General features: G+C 42.9%; 1 protein-coding gene across 1 annotated transcript in view; it reads left to right on the forward strand.

Moving 5' to 3' along the window:
• Window positions 1-19125, forward strand: part of TEX14 (testis expressed 14, intercellular bridge forming factor) — a 100911-nt gene that overhangs the window by 67765 nt on the left and 14021 nt on the right. Inside the window, exons 15-25 of the mRNA XM_073004896.1 lie at window positions 992-1117; window positions 1347-1432; window positions 2923-3204; window positions 4708-4808; window positions 7574-7693; window positions 9595-9661; window positions 11952-12033; window positions 15117-15179; window positions 16065-16192; window positions 17227-17432; window positions 18844-18943. Coding sequence (XP_072860997.1) covers window positions 992-1117; window positions 1347-1432; window positions 2923-3204; window positions 4708-4808; window positions 7574-7693; window positions 9595-9661; window positions 11952-12033; window positions 15117-15179; window positions 16065-16192; window positions 17227-17432; window positions 18844-18943 — 1361 coding nt within the window. The remainder of the gene's footprint in view (window positions 1-991; window positions 1118-1346; window positions 1433-2922; window positions 3205-4707; window positions 4809-7573; window positions 7694-9594; window positions 9662-11951; window positions 12034-15116; window positions 15180-16064; window positions 16193-17226; window positions 17433-18843; window positions 18944-19125) is intronic.

Genomic DNA, 19125 nt, shown 5'->3' on the forward strand with positions numbered 1-19125 from the left:
GGATTACAGGCCTGAGCTACCGCGCCCAGCCAGATCATGCATTTTTGAAAAGTTAATTGAATAGATGATAAAATGTACATGTTCATGAGATATTTATAAACTTTATTTTTTTTCTGGAGACAGGGTTTCACTATGTTTCACAAGCTGGCCTTGACCTCCTGGGCTCAAGTAATCCTCCTGCCTCAGCCTCCCAAATGGCTGAGATTACAGACCTGAGCCACCATGCCTGGCTAGTTATGGGATATTTAGAGGAAAAAAAGACTCCCTTATGTTGCAAATGAGGAAGCCTTGGCCTAGACAGATTGATGTTTGCCAAAGTCAGATAGTAACCTAGTGGTAGGTCAGGTTCTAGAATTCAGTAGGACTAGATTGCAGGTTTCTGAATGTTCTTCAGGATCTCTGATGCCTTAAGACTGTTTTTAACAAATCAGCCGGGCATGGTGGCTCACACCTGTAATCCTAGCACTTTGGGAGGCCGGGGTGGGTGGATCACTCAAGATAAGGAGTTCAAAACCAGCCTGGGCAATATGATTTTCTACTAAAAATGCAAAAATTAGTCAGGCATGGTGGTATGCACGTGTAATTCCAGCTACTTGGGAAGCTGAGGCATGAGAATCGCTTGAACCCAGGAGGCGGAGGTTGCAGTAAGCCGAGGTCGCACCACTGCACTCCTGGGCAACAGACTGAGACTCTGTCTCAACAACTACAGATGTTGATTGTGTTGTCACAGATATGAAGGTGGGCCTGTTACCAGAGAATTCTGATGGAAGGGCAGGAGCAGAACCCTCACCTGAACCATCATCTGTGATTTGTGGCATTTGCAGGGGAGGCTCTGCAACAGCCCAGGGATTGTCTTGTGAAACTGCGCTTGAACTGTGGGTTTCTTCTACCTCTGAAAATCTCCCAAGAGCACTTTTATAATCAAAAAATCTAAACTTAGAAACTAAAAATACTCTTAGAGATCTTATAGCTCAGTCCTTTCATTTCTTAGCCGAGGAAAACCTAGAGAGTCCACTGCCCAAGCCAAAGCCACACAGTTTGATAGTGCACTCTTCACTCTGTCAAGCCACTGGCAGGGACCTTCTGCGTCACCCAACTCTCACTGGGATTCTACCAGGTAGGGATCCTTGCAGGCTGGAAAGTGGTGGTGGGGCAGGGATGGGGGCGGGTTCTGGCACCCTCTGCTGGTGCAAAGGGGTCAGTGCAACTCTAGGAATGGCTCGGAGAGTAGGAAACAGGTCCTCTGGATGGGCTAGTGGGCTTTCAGTTCTGTCAGGAACTTGAGCAAACTGATGTGTTTGTGTCCACCCTGCTCCCCCTACCTCCAAAAAACCCATGCAATTCAGGATGAGTGTGGATCCTGTTTCTTCTGAAATCTATAATGCAGAGTCCAGAAATAAAGATGATGGAGAGGTACACTTAAAATGGAAAAGTGAGTATAAAGTCATGGGTTTTGTTAGACAAAATGAAATTTAAAGTATATTTCTAATGTGGTTGATATTTCTAAGTATATAACCTATGTTGCACATTTAGAACCATAGCAATGTCCTTTGAATTTTTTTTCTTTTATTGTATTTCATTTTAAAAGCAGGGCCCTTCTGACTATAGACTTCAGAAGGGAAATACTTTTTTAAAAAATTTCTAGACTTTATAGGAAATATTCTTATTATATAAATGTATATTGTATAAGAAATGTAATAAAACAGTACGCAATACAATAAGTCCTATTAATACTGTTAATAGGAAACAACAGTGACTTTAAGCAAACTACGACTTTAAGCAAAACGATGTATAACAAAACCAATTTTACCATGGGCTAATTGATATAAACAAGAGTTAAGTTCCTACAGCATATTTCTGGTCACAAATACATCACCATACTTCCAAATAAAGACCAGAACACTTCTAATATTAAACATTGAAATAAATGTGAGCTACGTACACATTTAAGAGAGATTAATAAAAACAGGTAAGATAAGTAATTACCCATTTATTCTAGTTCAGGGTCACAGGTGGCTAGAACCTGTCCTGGCAACTCAGGGTACAAGGAGGGAACCAGCCCTAGACAGACAGCATTCCATTGCAGACTACTCACACACTTCCACTCACACAGACCGGGGCCATTTCGACACACTAGTTCACCTAACGTGCACATCTTTGGGATGTGGGAGGAAACTGGACTACCTGGGAAAAACCCATGCAGATATGGAGAGAATACTCAGGTGCCACACAGACAGTGGCCTCAGCTGGGAATTTTTTTTTTTTTTCCTCATCAGAGTTACAATGAAACAATATTGAATAAAATGACATTATTTGAGGAACTGCTACATAGATATTTACTGTATAGCATTATTAAAGTGGAGAGTACGCAGTATCACTCTCATATCCTGTGGGCATTATCCTTTGTATCAGTTTTCTCTTATAGGCTTAAAGGATATAATGTCTATTTTTAATACTAGTCGTAAGTGACATTAGCAGAAGTGTTCCACAACTTTTGAAATGAAAACATGCATGTATGTATGCACTCCAAAAATATGAGCTCAGTGTAGTCTGGAAAGACTAGACAAACTCAAATAGAATCCTTTCTATTATTACACACTGGGAACTTTAGATGTCATTTTTCCTGTTAAAATTTCACAGGAAGAGGGTCTATCTGTAAGTTTTTTGCTGTCTTTCACCCTGGAAGTCAGCAACAAGGGTTGTTGTTTGGGATGACTAACTGAAATTCCCTTCTCTCTGTCATCAATTCTCCCCTCACCTCCCATTCAAGCCAAACAGGGCAAGCTAAGGATGATACAACTGTAAAAAGGCAATTATTGTTACAGTATGAGTTACAATAGTATTGTGTATTTCTTTTAGATGAAAGCCTGTGTTTCCAGTGTTTACAGTGATGTTTTAAATGCTGTTTTCTCTTGTGCCCAGTGGAGGTGAAAGAAATGGCAGAGAAAGCAGCTACTGGACAACTCACAGTACCTCCTTGGCATCCTCAGAGTAGTTTGACTTTAGAGAGTGAGGCTGAAAATGAGCCCGATGCCCTGCTGCAGCCACCCATTGGGAGCCCTGAAAACACAGATTGGCAGCAAGTTATTGAGTATCATAGGGAAAATGATGAGCCCAGAGGAAATGCCAAGTTTGACAACACGGGCAACAATGACTGTGACAGTGATCAGCATGACAGACAGCCCAGGCCTGGAAGCTTCACCAGTAAGTTCACTTGCGGGAATCAGGATAGGTAAACTCAATCAAGTATCAGTCTGGCGAGGTGGCTCAGCCTGTAATTCCAGCACTTTGGGAGGTGAGGCAAGCAGATCGCTTGAGCCCAAGAATTTGGGACCAGCCTGGTCAACATGATGAAACCTGGTCTCTACAAAAAAAAAAAAAAAAAAAAAAAAAATTAGCTGGGCATGGTGGCACACGCCTGTAATTCCAGGTACCCAGGAGGCTGAGGTGGGAAGATCGCTTGGACCTAAGAGGTGGAGGTTGCAGTGAGCTGTGATCACGCCACTGCACTCCAGCTTGGGTGACAGTGAGACCCCGTCTCAAAATAAAAGTAAAAAAAAGTTATCAGCTCTCAAAAAAGTAAACCTTCCAGCATATTTTTTTGGTTTGGTCGTCTCTACTTTCCTACTTTTCTGGAAACCCTGAATTCCAGGGGAAGGCAGTATAGCCATATATCTCATTGCATTTCCCACAGGCAAACAGATTCAGACACTGATCAGTTTTTATATTACTGAAACAGGCCCCTTTGTCCACAGGAAGTAAAATAATCACGTACTGACCCTGGTTTTGGCAAGGAATTGAGCCTTCTTTACCTGGGGATAGAGGTGGGCCACCACTGCCTACTGCCCATGTCTCTGCATTGTATTCTAAGCTGGAAATAAATTCTCCCAGAATTTATTTAGAATGTATTCCAAGCTGGCATTAAATTTTCCCTCCAGAGAGTCTATGCTGGAGGAACCTAGAGACACATGACATTTATTGTCATCAGTTTATAGATTTACAGGTTAAAAAAAAGAAGGCCATATATTTTCAGCTGATAATTTGCTTACAATCAGGGCATGGGATATTGTTTCACAGTTGTTTATAAGTTAAAGAAAGATACATCTGGCCGGGCGCGGTGGCTCACACCTGTAATCCCAGCACGTTTGGAGGCTGAGATGGGCGGATCACGAGGTCAGGAGATCGAGACCATCCTGGCTAACATGGTGAAACCCTGTCTCTACTAAAAATACAAAAATTAGCCGGGCACGGTGGCGGGTGCCTGTAGTCCCAGCTATATGGGAGGCTGAGGCAGGAGAATGGCGTGAACCCGAGAGCCTGAGCTTGCAGTGAGTGGAGATCGCGCCACTGCACTCCAGCCTGGGTGACAGAGCGAGACTCTGTCTCAAAAAAAAAAAAGAAAGAAAGATACATCTAAAATTGTCATTTGTCTTAGGCAGAAAATCTATTGACTTGGGTATTGTTTGTATTTAGAATCTCTTTCTTGTCAAGCATCACTCGCGAATGGGTGGGCAGATGATCCAGGGCTGCATTTTGGTGTCAGGCTAAACTAACAGTCTCTACTCTCTGGACTGAATGTAAGGTATGGGACATGGCCACTCTTGGCAGAATATGTATACATCTCTTCTCTCATGCCACCTTTATGCTCTTCCATGTTGTCTGAATATCACTGAATAACTTTGGCCCTGACTGTGTTACAATTATTAGGTATCAGGCACCCATCTCCCAGACAAAAGGAGCAACCAGAGTATAGTGAAGCCTTTCAAGCAAGTTCTGACGCATTGGTGGCTGTTGAGAAATCTTACAGTGTAAGTAATACTGCCTGGAAAGCCAAGTTGAACCCAAGGATCTAATAAGATAGATCTGAGTTGTTATGTGTTATGACACCAAAATAATATCTATAGTAGTTATTTTTGGCTGGAGCATGTGCCTTCATGTCACTGACATGAATAAAATAATCTTTCCTCCTGTCTGATACTTTTTAAAAAGTCAGTTCAACTCAGTGAATTGTGTATCCTGGAGATTGGGAGAGTACAGAAAAGTGTCAGATTCAGCTTTTGCACGTGAGTTTCTGATATAGTTGGGTAAACAAAACTGGAGCAAAGCTCCTTCCCCAGCAGATGACTGAGGTCAGTTAGGAGTAGGAAAAGCAAGGGCAGGGTTGCTATGGGAGTACCTTCACCTGGAATATCCTCTGAGGGCCAGACTCAGCTCCCAGCTCAGTGGAAGTGATGTGTTTGTGCCTGACAACTGCGCCTCAGCAGGATCCATTTGCATTTCCACTGCAGTTACAGCCTTGCTTCAGGGGTTTAACACACTCTAGGCCATAGCGCAGCCAGACTAAGAAACCAAAATTTTTTTATTGTCATTGATATGGGATTGCAATCATTTAAAGAATATAGACAGCAATTGAGAATGATACAATATATGAATACAATAGTGATAAAATGTAAGGTCTTTTGACCTATTATATTTAATCATGGCATATGAACCATTCATAAGATCAGCTTATTCTTTCTCTGACTTGAGGGCTGGAAGAACAGTCATATTAAGCATACTGGCTGAGCTGGAGAAGCAGGCCTAGGCAGAAAAGTGGGGAATGTCTGCAGGAGGCCAGGACTCAAATTCAGTTTGATGAGAGGTAAAGAGGAGCAGCTGTTAAGTGCACAGGAAGGGAAGCGTGTGGCAAAAAGCAGTGTCCGAGGAAATTAGTCACAAAATCTCTGCCAAGAGATCACTGAAGGTTGGGTGTAGTGGCTCACACCTATAATTCCAGCACATTGGGAGGCTGAAGCAGGAGGATCGCTTAAAGCCGGGAGGTCAAGACCAGGCTGGGAACCATAATATGACCCTGCCTACAAAAAATGTAAAAATCAGCTGAGCACAGTGGCTCACTCCTGTAATCCCAGCACTTTGGGAGGCCAAGGTGGGCAGATTGCTTGAGTCCAGGAGTTCGAGACCAGCCTTGGCAACATGGCGAGACCCCATCTCTACCAAAGATAGAAAGGTTAGCTGGATATGGTGCATGCCTGTAGTCCCAGCTACTTGGGAGGCTGAAGTGGGAGGATCACCTGAGCTTGGGGAGGTTGAGGCTGCAGTGAGCCATGATCACACCACTGCACTCCAGCCTGGGGGACAGAGTGAGACCCTGTCTAAATAAAATAAAATAAAAATTAACCAGGCATGATAGTGTGCACCTGTAGTCTCAGCTACACGGGAGGCTGAGGCAGGAGGATCACTTGAGCCTAGGAATTCGAGGCTGCAGTGAGCTGTCATTGCGCCACTGTACTCCAGCCTGGGTGACCAAATGAGACCCTGTCTCAAAAAAAAAAAAAGACTGAAGTGAGCCGTTTGTTTGGCCATATGGTAATCAGGTCCTGAATATTGCAAAATAAGCAGGAAAAAAGGGATGGAACAGAGATGCTATAGAAATAAATTTGCAGGCAGGTCGCAGTGGCTCACCCCTATAATCCCAGCACTTTGGGAGGCCGAGGTGGGAGGATCATTTGAGATCAGGAGTTTGAGACCAGCCATGCCAACATGGTGAAACCCCATCTCTACTAAAAATACAGAAAGTAGCCAGGCGTGCTGGCATACACCTGTAATCCCAGCTACTTGGGAGGCTGAGGCAGGAGAATCACTGGAACCCCAGAGGCAGAGGCTGCAGTGAGCCAAGATCATGCCACTGCACTCCAGCCTGGTTGACAGAGGAAGACTCTGTCTCAAAAAGACACAGAAATTTGCAGGCTGGGCATGGTGGCTCACACCTGTAATCCCAGCACTTTGGGAGGCTGAGGCAGGCAGATCACAAAGTCAGGAGTTCAAGACCAGCTTCGCCAACATAGTGAAACCCGTCTCTACTAAAAATACAAAAATTAGCCGGGCATGGTGGCACACACCTGTAGTCCCAGCTACCCAGGAGGCTGAAGCAGGAGAATCACTTGAACCTGGGAGGTGGAGGTTGCAGTGAGCCAAGATCATGCCTCTGCACTCCAGCCTGAGTGATAGAGCAAGACTCCGTCTCAGAAAAATAAATAAACAAATATAAATTTGCTGCTTTTTACTATTTTATTTTTATTATTGAGAGTACATTGCTGTTTTTAAAATGCTTCTTCATTTGCCTTTAACCTATAATACGCGAGGGACTCACAGGTTCTGAGTAGCCGCAGCCTCTTCATCTGTAAGATGATGCCAACACATGGGCTATGTCTCTGCCTATGAGGGATCAGGGTGTTTAAATTCAGTACTCAACTTGAGTTGACTAGGGCCTTTCTCCTTATTTAGAATATTAGAATAGGACGGTCACCTCGTCTCCACCCATTCTGCAGATGATGCTGCTGAGGCTCAGGATTAGCATTCCTTCATGCTACTCCAGGCAGTTCACAGCTGCTTTTCCCCACCAGGAAGGGAAGGCAGAGGCACATGCACAAAGAGGTAGGGAGAGTCAGCTCAGAGTGTCACACTGACTGCTGGGTAGTGTTAGGTAACCCCGTTGTTAACACTGCATCCAACTATAAAGCGATTTGGTTACAATGAACAGCAACTTAAAAGTGATTTCCTACATTATTAATAGCATCAGTCCATGCAATCAACTTGTTCACCAGAGTCTTCTGAGGACATAACAGATGAATTTTTAACTCCAGACGATGAATATTTTTACTCCTCGACTGCTCAAGAAAACTTAGCTCTAGAGGTAAAAAACGCAGTTCAGGGTAAAGTACATTTTCACCTTTCTCCATTGCCTTATTTCTTTTATTGAGAAAAATAGCTTACATATCAAAGTATATAATGTATACCAGGGTTTTTTATACCTTTTTTGATGTCAGGAGTGTGATATGAACCTATGCGCTCATATGTGTTTTGAAAAAACGTCTGAAAGATTTTTTATTTTTGAGGATGGGAGGTCATGTGCAGTTTCTCCCCAAATTTGGTTACTGCATTTATACAGCACTTTGTACTTTTTTTTTCAAAACATTTATTTATTTTTTTAAATTTTTTGAGACAGTCTCACTCCATCACCCAGGCTGGAGTGCAGTGGTATAATCTCGGCTCGCTGCAACCTCTGCCTCCCAGGTTCAAGCGATTCTCCTGCCTCAGCCTCGTGAGTAGCTGGGATTACAGGTGTGCACCATCACACCCAGCTAATTTTTGTATTTTTAGGAGAGATGGGGTTTCACCATGTTGGTTGGACTGGTCTTGAACTCCTGACCTCGTGATCCGCCCGCCTCGGCCTCCCAAAATGCTGGGATTACAGGTGTGAGCCACCGTGCCTAGATCAAAACATTTTTATTCATGCTACCTAATTCACATATTCTTCCTATTGGGAATGGACGAGGCTATCACTCCTGTCTCTGAGGAAGACTGGTGTTCTGCAGATGTACGGAATTAATTAACTCCAGCCTGACAAGCTTTAGTGATGGGAGAGCCAAGATTGAGGCAAGGGTTCAGCAACAAATACGAGACTGTCCAATATACCAAGTTTTCTTGGGAATCTGCCTAGCTTTTACAAGAACCTGATGTACAGAGTATTTTCATTTCTAAAATGAATTTTGTTGGATTCTCTTATTTACTTATTTTCTACCCTACCTCCCTGCTAACCTGGCACCTTTTTGGGATCTTTTACCAATATGAAAGGTGGGGTGGAGGAAAGGGAGGATTGTATGTCAATCACAGTATTTGACTGATAAGAATTCTAGGATGCATCAAAGATATAATTTCAGGCCAGGCGCAGTAGCTCACGCCTGTAATCCCAGCGCTGACTTTGGGAGGCCAAGGTAGGTGGATCGTGAGGTCAGAAGTTCAAGACCATCCTGGCCAAGATGGTGAAACCCCATCTCTACTAAAAATACAAAAATTAGCTGGGCGCAGTGGCAGGTGCCTATATTCCCAGCTACTCGGGGGGAGGCTGAGGCAGGAGAATTGCTTGAACCCGGAGGTCAGAGGTTGCAGTGAGCTGAGATCATGCCACTGCACTCCAGCCTGGGCAACAGAGTGAGACTTCATCTCAAAAAATATATATATAATTTCAGCTTGGTGTGGTGGCTCATGTCTATAATTACAACACATTAGGAGGCTGAGGTGGGAGTATTGCTTGAGCTCACGAGTTTGAGAACAGCTTGAGCAACATAGCAGGACCTTGTTTGAAAAAAAGGAAATGAAACATTACTAGTCCCCAAAAGACCCCTTGTGCTTCCCCCATCCAGTCACTGCCTCTTCCAAAAGGAACCATCATTCCGACTTCTTACCTCATAAAGTAGTTTCGCATACCAGGCCAGCTTTTAAACCTTATTTATCTCTTTTGATAAAGCTCCCAAGAACCAAAACATCTTTGTTGGAAGATTGGGATGAACAGGGATAGTGATATAAGGTGGGGGAGTCACATAATTCCTCTTCACAATGGGAGGTGAGGGAGGACTTACTGAGGAGGGACATATGGAACAAATAAGTACTTAATGTCTAGGAAGCAAGTTTGTACTTTTTCTATAAAGACGCAGGGATCTTATGAAGATTTTCAAGATTTAAGAACATCAAGAAATTATTGACCTTTTACTATGTCTGCCTCCAGTGAACCTCCTTTCTTTTGTTCATTTTTAGACCTCGAGTCCCATAGAAGAGGACTTTGAAGGAATACGAGGTGCATTTGCCCAACCTCAAGTCTCTGGTAATAAGCCCTTACGGAAGATTCCTTGAGAATCACTTCCCTTCACTTTCTTCTGTTGGATCACAGATGTTTAGAGCTGGGGGGATCCTGAGGGACAGCCTCGTCCAAACCTTTCATTATAGGGTTGAGAAAACCAAGGTTCAGTGATTTCTCCTCAATAGAACAAATCCCTTGCTCCTCACCAACCTCATGACATCCATGTGTTGTATTATTTATACCTCCCCTTGCATTTTTATAGCATATGTTGTTGTAGTCACTGCTTTTTCCCCCTTTGGTCTCTCAAGCTTTCAGGCTCCTTGGTGTGCCACATAACAAGTGCACAGTTATCTTTGCTAAGCTGACCTGGGGGATTTGCCCAAGCTACATAGCTACTTTTTGACATAACAAAATTAGAACTAGGTTTCCATGTATTTCTTCTCCCCAGAAGGCAGTGTCACCAGCATTTTCCTTTGCTTGCTTAGCATCTTAGCAAAGAGTTAGTAACAGCTAACAATGCAGATTCAACTTAACATCTACCACTTGGGAGGCCTTGGGTTCTGTATAACTTAGCAGGGGCTTTCTATTAGGTGAGAAGGTAACCTTGGATCCGTAGCCAGGGATGTGTCACCAGACAGACATAAGTTAACTGTTGGCTTTGTTACATTTTTAGAATTGTGTACTCTTGTTCTTTTAAGGTATGCACTCATCTATTTTAAAACTAGGGTTATCCACCTACCAACCTGTGTAACTGTCCATGGTCATGTCTCAACCCTGTAAACCCAAAGAAGGTGGGGTTATGAACTTACTCGCTTCCTCCACTGCATACTCCAGCTTCCAACTGTAACCTTGTGTAGGCCCCTGCCAGAGTTGGAAGTGTTTTAAGAAGCTGTAAGCTTTTAGATGAACAGTTAAAGTCTCAGCATAGTATGTATTGAAAGTCTCCAGAGCCTTGGGTCACCCACCTCTTCCTGCAGAGCCTTTTTTGGACCTGCCTTGTATGTGGCCACTTAACTTGTATTTGGAGGTGAGTTGAGTGGGATGGAAAAGTTTAGGGCAGACAGGTCAGATAACCAGAGTTAGTTTGATACAGACATCTAAAGTATGTGAAAAAGTCTCTGATTTCTACTCCATTCACTTCTTTCTGCCGCTCTCTACCCCCTTTTCCATCTAGTGCTCTGATGTATATCACCTTCCACATCAGAGGATACAACAGGGGTACAGGATGTAGTGTGCTAGGTTCCAAGCCCCATTCTGCCGCTGACTTTTTCTGCATAAACTTCAGCAAGTCACTTCACCCCAGGTCCCCACTTTCGCCTGGTATAAAGTAAAGGAGAGGGTCTGACTCTAAAGTCTCTAAGCTCTAAATGTTGCTTATTAGGAATTAGTTTATGCTTTCTGGATATTTATCATTTTAAAAGAGGGTCAGAGGAAGAGGAACCCCTAATGTCTCTCCACTGGTGGAGTTTCAGAGCTACTTGGTAGCTGTGAAAGGTGGCATTGTTCTGGTGGGCCTTTATAGTGTCTACCAGACCACCTGGACCTAAGGAATGGGATGGGGGTGGGGGAGTCATGGGCATTTGGAAACAGGGCTAGATGCTCCATCTGCCCCCTTCTTTATTAACTAGGACAGTACAGTGGTGGAAAGGAAAATGGATACTGGCCCTGCCTGCCTGGAGGTCTGCAAAGCGAAGGATGCTCCATCTGCCCCCTTCTCTATAAGCTAGGACAGTACAGTGGTGGGAAGGAAAATGGATACTGGCCCCGCCTGCCTGGAGCAAAGCATCTTACTGAGAATTGGGGAGGTGTAACTTCAAATAACTTGATGCCAAGGAGAACAGAAGACTGCTGAATTAGCTCCTCAGTACTCAAGACTCCACCCCCGCCCCTACTCTTTAGGTGGTGTTTGATGGCCAACTGGCATAGTTAAAGTTCGGGACTGTTTAGTTAACAAACAGTTCTTGTTTTCAACGCCCCCTGCTGTCTGTTCACAGGAACCCGGTCAGTTTGCCTTCTTAAAAGGACAAAACAACGTTTGTCTCCAGAAATAACTGTGGTTATAACTGAAAGGCCAGTAAATAACTTGATTGTATTCTGAGTGTCAGAATACAGTTCTGTGCTCTGAGCAAGGAAAATAAACTTTCAGAGCAAAAACCTCTTCTACAGCACTCAATCCAAACCCAATTAGGGCAGCACTTTGTTTATCCGGATTATTTCTAATTCTGGACCAGACAAAGGGACATTCTAGGGAATGATGATAATAATTTGGGTTGACAAAGATCAGTTAAAAAAAAAAATTACTTTATGCTTTCAGGTGAGGAAAAGTTCCAGATGAGAAAAATTCTTGGAAAGAATGCTGAGATTTTGCCCAGGTCTCAATTTCAACCTATACGAAGGTATGGGCTGTTTTATCTTATGCGGTTTCAGACTCATAGTTGTGGTGTTAAATGGTGATAATGCCCCGTGTTTATACATTGCTTGTCTTCAAATGTATTTACTATCTTATCAAAGTTAGCTTTGGGCAGCTTAGCTTTGTTAGGACTTGTGCAGTACAATTTGAGGGGTAGAGTCATCACCTTTACTTAGATCCTGACTCTGACCTCCTGTTCATGTGACCTTGTCAAGGTTCTCAGCCACTCTATTCTATTTTCCCATCTGTGAAGTAGGGATAAGAATCCTTACTGAGAATGTTGACAATAGGAACTTAAAGTAATAATATAACTCCTGGGCATTTATCCCAGAGAGATAAAAATTTACATTTGCACAGAAATACATATGGGAACGTTTATAACAAATTTATCCATAATATCTCCACACTGGAAACCCAGATGTCCTTCACCAAGTAAATGATTAAACAGACTTTGGTACATCCATACCATTGAGTGCTACTCAGCAGTGAAAAGGAATAAACTATTGATACATGCAACAACTTGGCTAAATTTCCAGAGAATTATGCTGAGTAGGAAAAGCAATCCCAAAAAGTTATTTACTGTGTGATTCCATTAATATAACATTCTTGAAATGACGAAATTATAAAAATAAAGAACAAATGAGTGGTTGCCAGCGGTTAAGGAAGGGGTGGGGAAAGGAGGGAAGTAAGTATAGCTGTAAACCAGAAATATGAGGGTGGTAGAAATGTTCTGTATCTTGACTGTATCAATGTCAATATCCTGGTTGTGATACTGTCCTATAGATTTGCAAGATGTTACCATTGGGATAAAGTGGGTAAAGGGATTTTTTTTTTTTTTTTTTTTTTTTTGAGATGGAGTTTCACTCTTGTTGCACGATCTCAGCTCACTGCAACCTCCACCTCCCGGGTTCAAGCGATTCTCCTGCCTCAGCCTCCCAAGTAGCTGGAATTATAGGTGCATGCCACCACACCCGGCTAATTTTGTATTTTTAGTAGAGATGGGGTTTCACCATGTTGGCCAGGCTGGCCTCAAACTCTTGACCTCAGGTGATCCACCTGCCTCGGCCTCCCACAGTGCTGGGATTACAGGCGTGAGCCACCACACTCAGCCGGTAAAGTGTATTTCTTGCCTGTGACTCTACAATTACCTCAAAAGAAAAGTTTAAATTAAAAAATTCATAATTGATATAAAGTATCTGGCACAATAACATTCAATTTATTTTCTTCTCTCTGGGCCTCAATTTCCTTAATTATAATTATTACAGCTAGTATTTCCTAAATATCTAGCATATGCCAGGCACTGTTTCATTGTCTAATTTAATCCACATTAACAACCCCGTGAGGCACATACTATTGCCTCCATTTTGTCAATAAGGAAAGCAAAGTTCAGAAAGTTTAAATATTTTTTTCTAAGGTCACACAGCTAGTCAGTCAGGATAGACTAGATTATGCTATATATAGTAAACAACTCCCAAATTTTAGTGGTTTAAAACAGATTTCTTCTTTGCTCCTGCTTCATTTCCGTGGCTCATGGCTTGGCCAGGAATGTTCTGTGCTGTATTACCTTCTGTCAGACTTAGGCTGAGGGAGGCCCCGTTTTTGTGCTTCCTTGATTGCTAAGGCAGGAAAAATGGAAAATGGTGAGTTGTGCACTGGCTGTTAAAGTTTCTGCCCAGAAGTGACTCATCGCTTTCACTCGTATTTTATTGGTTAAAACAAGTCCTGTGGTCATTTATGTAAATCAAGAGGGCCAAAAAGTGCTGTTCTATTATGTGCTTAGAAGGAGAAACAAACATTTTTGGGAACAGAATAAAGTCACAACTCAACCCCAAATCCGTGATCTTTCATTTATATCATTGGTCTCACAGCATTTTTGCAAGGATTAAAAATGTGAAGGTCAGGCACGGGGGCTCACGCCTGTAATCCCAGCACTTTGGGAGGCCAAGGTGGGAGGATCATCTGAGGTCAGGAGTTTGAGATCAGCCTGATCAACATGGAGAAACCCTGTCTCTACTAAAAATACAAAAAATTAGCTAGGCGTAGTGGCGCATGCCTGTAAGCCCAGCTACTTGGGAGGCTGAGGCAGGAGAATCGCTTGAACCCAGGAGGCGAAGGTTGCTATGAGCCGAGATCGTGCCACTGCACTCCAGCCTGGGCAACAAGAGCGAGACTCCATCCCCCCAAAAAAAAAAAAAAAAAGCGAAAACATATGGAAGGATTTAGCATGGGATCTGCCTTATAGTTAATGTTCAGTGAGTACTGAAATTTAATCTTAAGTATTGGTTAAAGTAGAAACGGGTCAAGTTTATCTTCACTAGTCTGGCCATTTTTTGGTACAAGCCTCTCTGGCCTCTCCTAGTACACTATACCAGGAAGCTTCTTACAGGTGCTAAGGCCTCGTGGCTGTGCCCCTTTGCTCCAATATCTCACCTCCCAGCAAAGTTCCTGTGCTCTGTTGATTTTCTCATGAACTTGCTCATGGTCGTATAGTCTTTAACTGATTTCAGAGCTGACCCTTAGAGAGTATTTATTCAATCTCTGGAGAGAAAATTGAGGCCCAGGCCCAGACACGTCAGAGAACTTACAGCTAGTAGTATAGCCAGAACCAGAACTCACACTTTTTTTTTTCTTTTTCTTTTTCTTTGGAGATGGAGTCTCACTCTTGTTGCCCAGGCTGGAGTGCAATGGCGCGATCTCGGCTCACTGCAACCTCTGCCTCCCGGGTTCAAGCGGTTCTCCTGCCTTAGCCTCCTGAGTAGCTGGAACTATAGGTGCATGCCACCACGCCCAGCTAATTTTTGTATTTTTAGTAGAGACGGGGTTTCACTATGTTGGCCAGGATGGTCTCAATCTCTTGACCTCGTGACCCACCTGCCTTGGTCTCCCAAAGTGCTGGGATTACAGGCATGAGCCACTGTGCCCAGCACAGAACTCACACTTTCTACTCCTGAGCTTAGTGCCCTTTCCTCTGCGTCTCACACTGGGCTGATCAACTGGTTCCTTGTACCAAGTTAGTGTACTTTGTTCACAGAGGGGATTTATGTAATGCTCTTACTTTCTTTCTCACAGTACTGAAGATGAACAAGAAGAGACATCAAAAGAGTCACTAAAGGAACTGAAAGAGAAAGACATGTACGATCACCAAAGAGAGTGTCTAGGGATGCTTGTGTAAAGTCTTGGTTTTAAGGGAATAGTATATTCTTGTTTGTAAGAATCTTTCCATTTTTATGTGTAGACTTAATGTGAGTATGCTGCTTCTTTCACCAAAAAGTTGTTATCAAATTGGTGATGTGATTTATAACTAATAGCAGCTTACATTCAAGGAAATGTAGTGACGATAATAATAAGTTTACGCTTAAGGTAGGTTAAATCTGTTTTCCACATAAATATCCTGGAAATATGGAATATTTCATCTATGTAAATAGTTTATTTTAAGCTGCTGATATGTTTAAAGTTACAATATTTGGCAAAGAAAGTCTCTATGGTGCCAGGTGTGGTGGCTCACGCCTGTAATCCCAGCACCTTGGGAGGCCAAGGCAGTCTGATCACCTGAGGTCAGGAGTTTGTGACCAGCCTGGCCAACATGGTGAAATCCCATCTCTACTAAAAATACTAAAATTAGCCAGGCGTGGTGGCACATGCTTGTAGTCCCAGCTACCCAGGAGGCTGAGGCAGGAGAATCACTTGAACCCAGGAGGTGGAGGTTGCAGTGAGCCAAGATCGTGCCATTGCACTCCATCCTGGGTGACAAGAGCAAAACTCCGTCTCAAAAAAAGAAAAAAAAAAAAAATCTCTGTGGTAATAAAGAATATTAAAAAAAAAGTTACAATCTCTTTTAAATATGTTCTCGAATATTCTCTTTAAGATATATAAGATGTTCTAAGATATTCTCTAATTCTGGCCTATTGCCACATAAAAATTTTGCTAAGAATATACTTAAAAAATACCTGTCAAGAATATATTGTTTGATTCTTCTAGCCATCTTCTCATCATTATTGTGTGCTCTTAATTCTTTAGATCATTGACAGACATTCAAGACCTGTCTAGTATCTCCTATGAACCAGACAGCTCTTTTAAGGAAGCTTCATGCAAAACACCCAAAATAAACCATGCACCTACCAGTGTCAGCACTCCACTCAGCCCAGGTAATCACAGGGAAAAGAAGTGTTTGGGGAGAAGAACTTACAGCCCCAGCCCATTGGCTCTGGGAAGCCAAGCTGTGGGATCACAGCTGATGGCTGTGTTGTCACAGTGCAAAGGTTTTTCCTTAGGGCCAAAGCTGGGTAATCCCATTGTAGGCCAAGGGGGCAGGGTGATGGTGGTGGTGATTATTGGGCAGCGGTTAGGTTTTGGTTAGAACTGCAGTGGTAAAGCCATGCAAATACTAGGTCTTCTCTAAGCGCTACTGAATTTAGAACAAAAACATTGAGCTTTGTAGAGTTTGCAACTTAAAACAGTACCTTGTGCTTAAATTTTATATAGTTCTTAAGTCCTGCAACCACATGCAACCAGCATCAAATATCCTGTCTTTAGTGGCCTTACTTCCGATATATTTGTGGTTTAAAAAATCTCCCTTTATTTTATTTTGATAAAGTGTAGAGGACAAGTTTAGAGACTTTTTTTTTATACCATGAGGAGCTGTGTCAATGATTATTTCAGTTTTTTTTTTTTTTTTTTTTTTTTTTTAAGACAGAGTCTCATTCTGTCGCCCAGGCTGGAGTGCAGTGGTGCAACCTCGGCTCACTGCAAGCTCTGCCTCCCGGGTTCACGTCATTCTTCTGCCTCAGCCTCCTGACTAACTGGGACTACAGGCGCCCGCCACCACACCCGGCTAATGTTTTGTATTTTTAGTAGAGACGGGGTTTCACTGTGTTAGCCAGGATGGTCTCAATCTCCTGACCTCATGATCTGCCCCCCTTGGTTTCCCAAAGTGCTGGGATTACAGGCGTGAGCCACCGCACCTGGCCTTATTTTAGTTATTAGCAATTTGGAAAATCCTTAGTATAGGTATAAGTTTGTGGGTTTGGATGTTTTGTTTTGTTTGTTTGTTTTTTTAATATAAAGGATTCATTTCTGCACATCATATTGGGGCAGAAAAAAACAAAAACGAAGGGAAAAAGGGAAAAAAGAGAAATAATATAAAGGATTCAGACAGTAACCTCCTGCTTTTCTCCAACAGGGTCAGTTTCTTCAGCTGCCAGTCAGTATAAAGACTGCATTGAAAGTATCACATTTCAGGTTAAGACAGAGTCTGCCTCTTGCTGGAACAGTCAAGAATTTATTCAAACTTTGTCTGATGAATTTATAAGTGTCCGAGAGAGAGCAAAGAAACTGGATTCTCTCCTTACTGCCTCTGAAACTTGCCCTTCAAGACTGCCTGGTCTTGTAAGTATATCAATTCCACGTTACAAACTCATGGAGTCAGCCCAAAGGGCCAGTGACCCAAACTGCCAAGATTTCTCCAAATTCATTAAGAAGGGAAGAAATAAGCTGGGTCCTCTCCTGGGTTCCCTGGGACTCCTCTCTTGAGTCTATATTATGGGAGGCTTAAGTTTTGCTTCCTCCTTAAAGCCTCTCCTGGTTACTTCCCTGAGAGTTTTGATCGATCTCTACTGTTCCCTGAACTCCTGAACTAATAACCTGCAGGAAAAACACTTAATGGTATACTGCCTTCTTCTCCTCTTCTACTTCTTCCTCCTTTTTTTTTTTCTTTTCCTCTCCCTTTCTCATATGTGTAGCCTCTTCAGGAAAACTACAAGTTCTGGCCAGGCACGGTGGCTCAAGCCTATAATCCCAGCACTTTGGGAGACCGAGGCAGGCAGATCACTTGATTTCAGGAGTTTGAGACCAGCCTGGGCAGCATGATGAAACCCTATCTCTACGAAAGATACAGAGAATTAACCAGGACATGGTGCCATGTGCCTGTAGTTTCAGCTACACAGGAGGCTGAGGTGGGAGGATTACCTGAAACCAGGAGGTTGAGGTTGCAGTGAACTGCGATTGCACCACTACACTCCAACCTGGGCAACAGAGTGAGACCCTGTCTCAAAAAAAAAAAAGAAAGAAAGAAAAGTACAAGTTCCTTTATGAAAAATTGTCAACTTTTTTGGCATTTGGCTCAAAAAAGGTCTCACTTTGAAGTAGGGAAATGACAAGGAATTTTATGTGTTCATTTAACAAACCGTTAATTGGGGAGATTCTAAGTGCCGGGCACCATGTCAGGCCCTCTTCAAGGCATCCCAGTGTCAATAAGACATAATCCCTACCTCTAAGGAACTCACTGTCTAGTGAGAAAGACAGGCCTGATGTAACACAGCGGTAAGTACTGAGTGCTTAGGAGGCAGTCAGGGATAAGAAGGCTTCCCAGGCTGGATGTGGTGGCTCACACCTGTAATCCCACCACTTTGGGAGGCTGAAGTGAATGGATCATTTGAGGTCAGGAGTTTGAGACCAGCCTGGCCAACATGGTGAAATCGCGTCTCTACTAAAAATACAAAAAAAAAATTGGCTGGGTGTGGTGGTACACACCTGTATTCTCAGCTACTTGGGAGGCTGAGGCAGGAGAATTGCATGAACCCGGGAGGTGAAGGTTGCAGTGAGCTGAGATTGTGCCACTGCACTCCAGCCTGGGCAACAGAGTGAGACTCCATCTCAAAAAAAAAAAAAAAGAAGGCTTCCCAGAGGAGGTGACATGTGAGTTTGACTTAATCAACAAAACAACTAGAAATGACTGAGCTGCATATGCCTTTTTAGCTCAACACACATGACAGTTACCATGTTTATCTCTTACTTATAGAAAAGATTGTCTTCATTTATTGGGGCTGGATCCTCCAGCCTTGTTAAGGCATGTGACTCATCACCACCCCATGCCACCCAGAGAAGGAGCCTGCCTAAAGGTACCCTGTGTTTAATATCAAAATAGAAGTTTATAATCAAGGAGGCTTAAATTGATGCTTATCAATCTTTGATGCCACAATAGGTTCAGACAGAAATGCTGTTTTCCCCATGATTATAAAAGTAAAACACACTCATTGTAGAAAACTTGGAGAATAAATAAAAGCTTAAAAAAGAAGGTGAC

Source organism: Chlorocebus sabaeus, chromosome 16, assembly GCF_047675955.1.
Source record: "Chlorocebus sabaeus isolate Y175 chromosome 16, mChlSab1.0.hap1, whole genome shotgun sequence".
NCBI classification, from domain to species: Eukaryota; Metazoa; Chordata; class Mammalia; order Primates; family Cercopithecidae; genus Chlorocebus; species Chlorocebus sabaeus.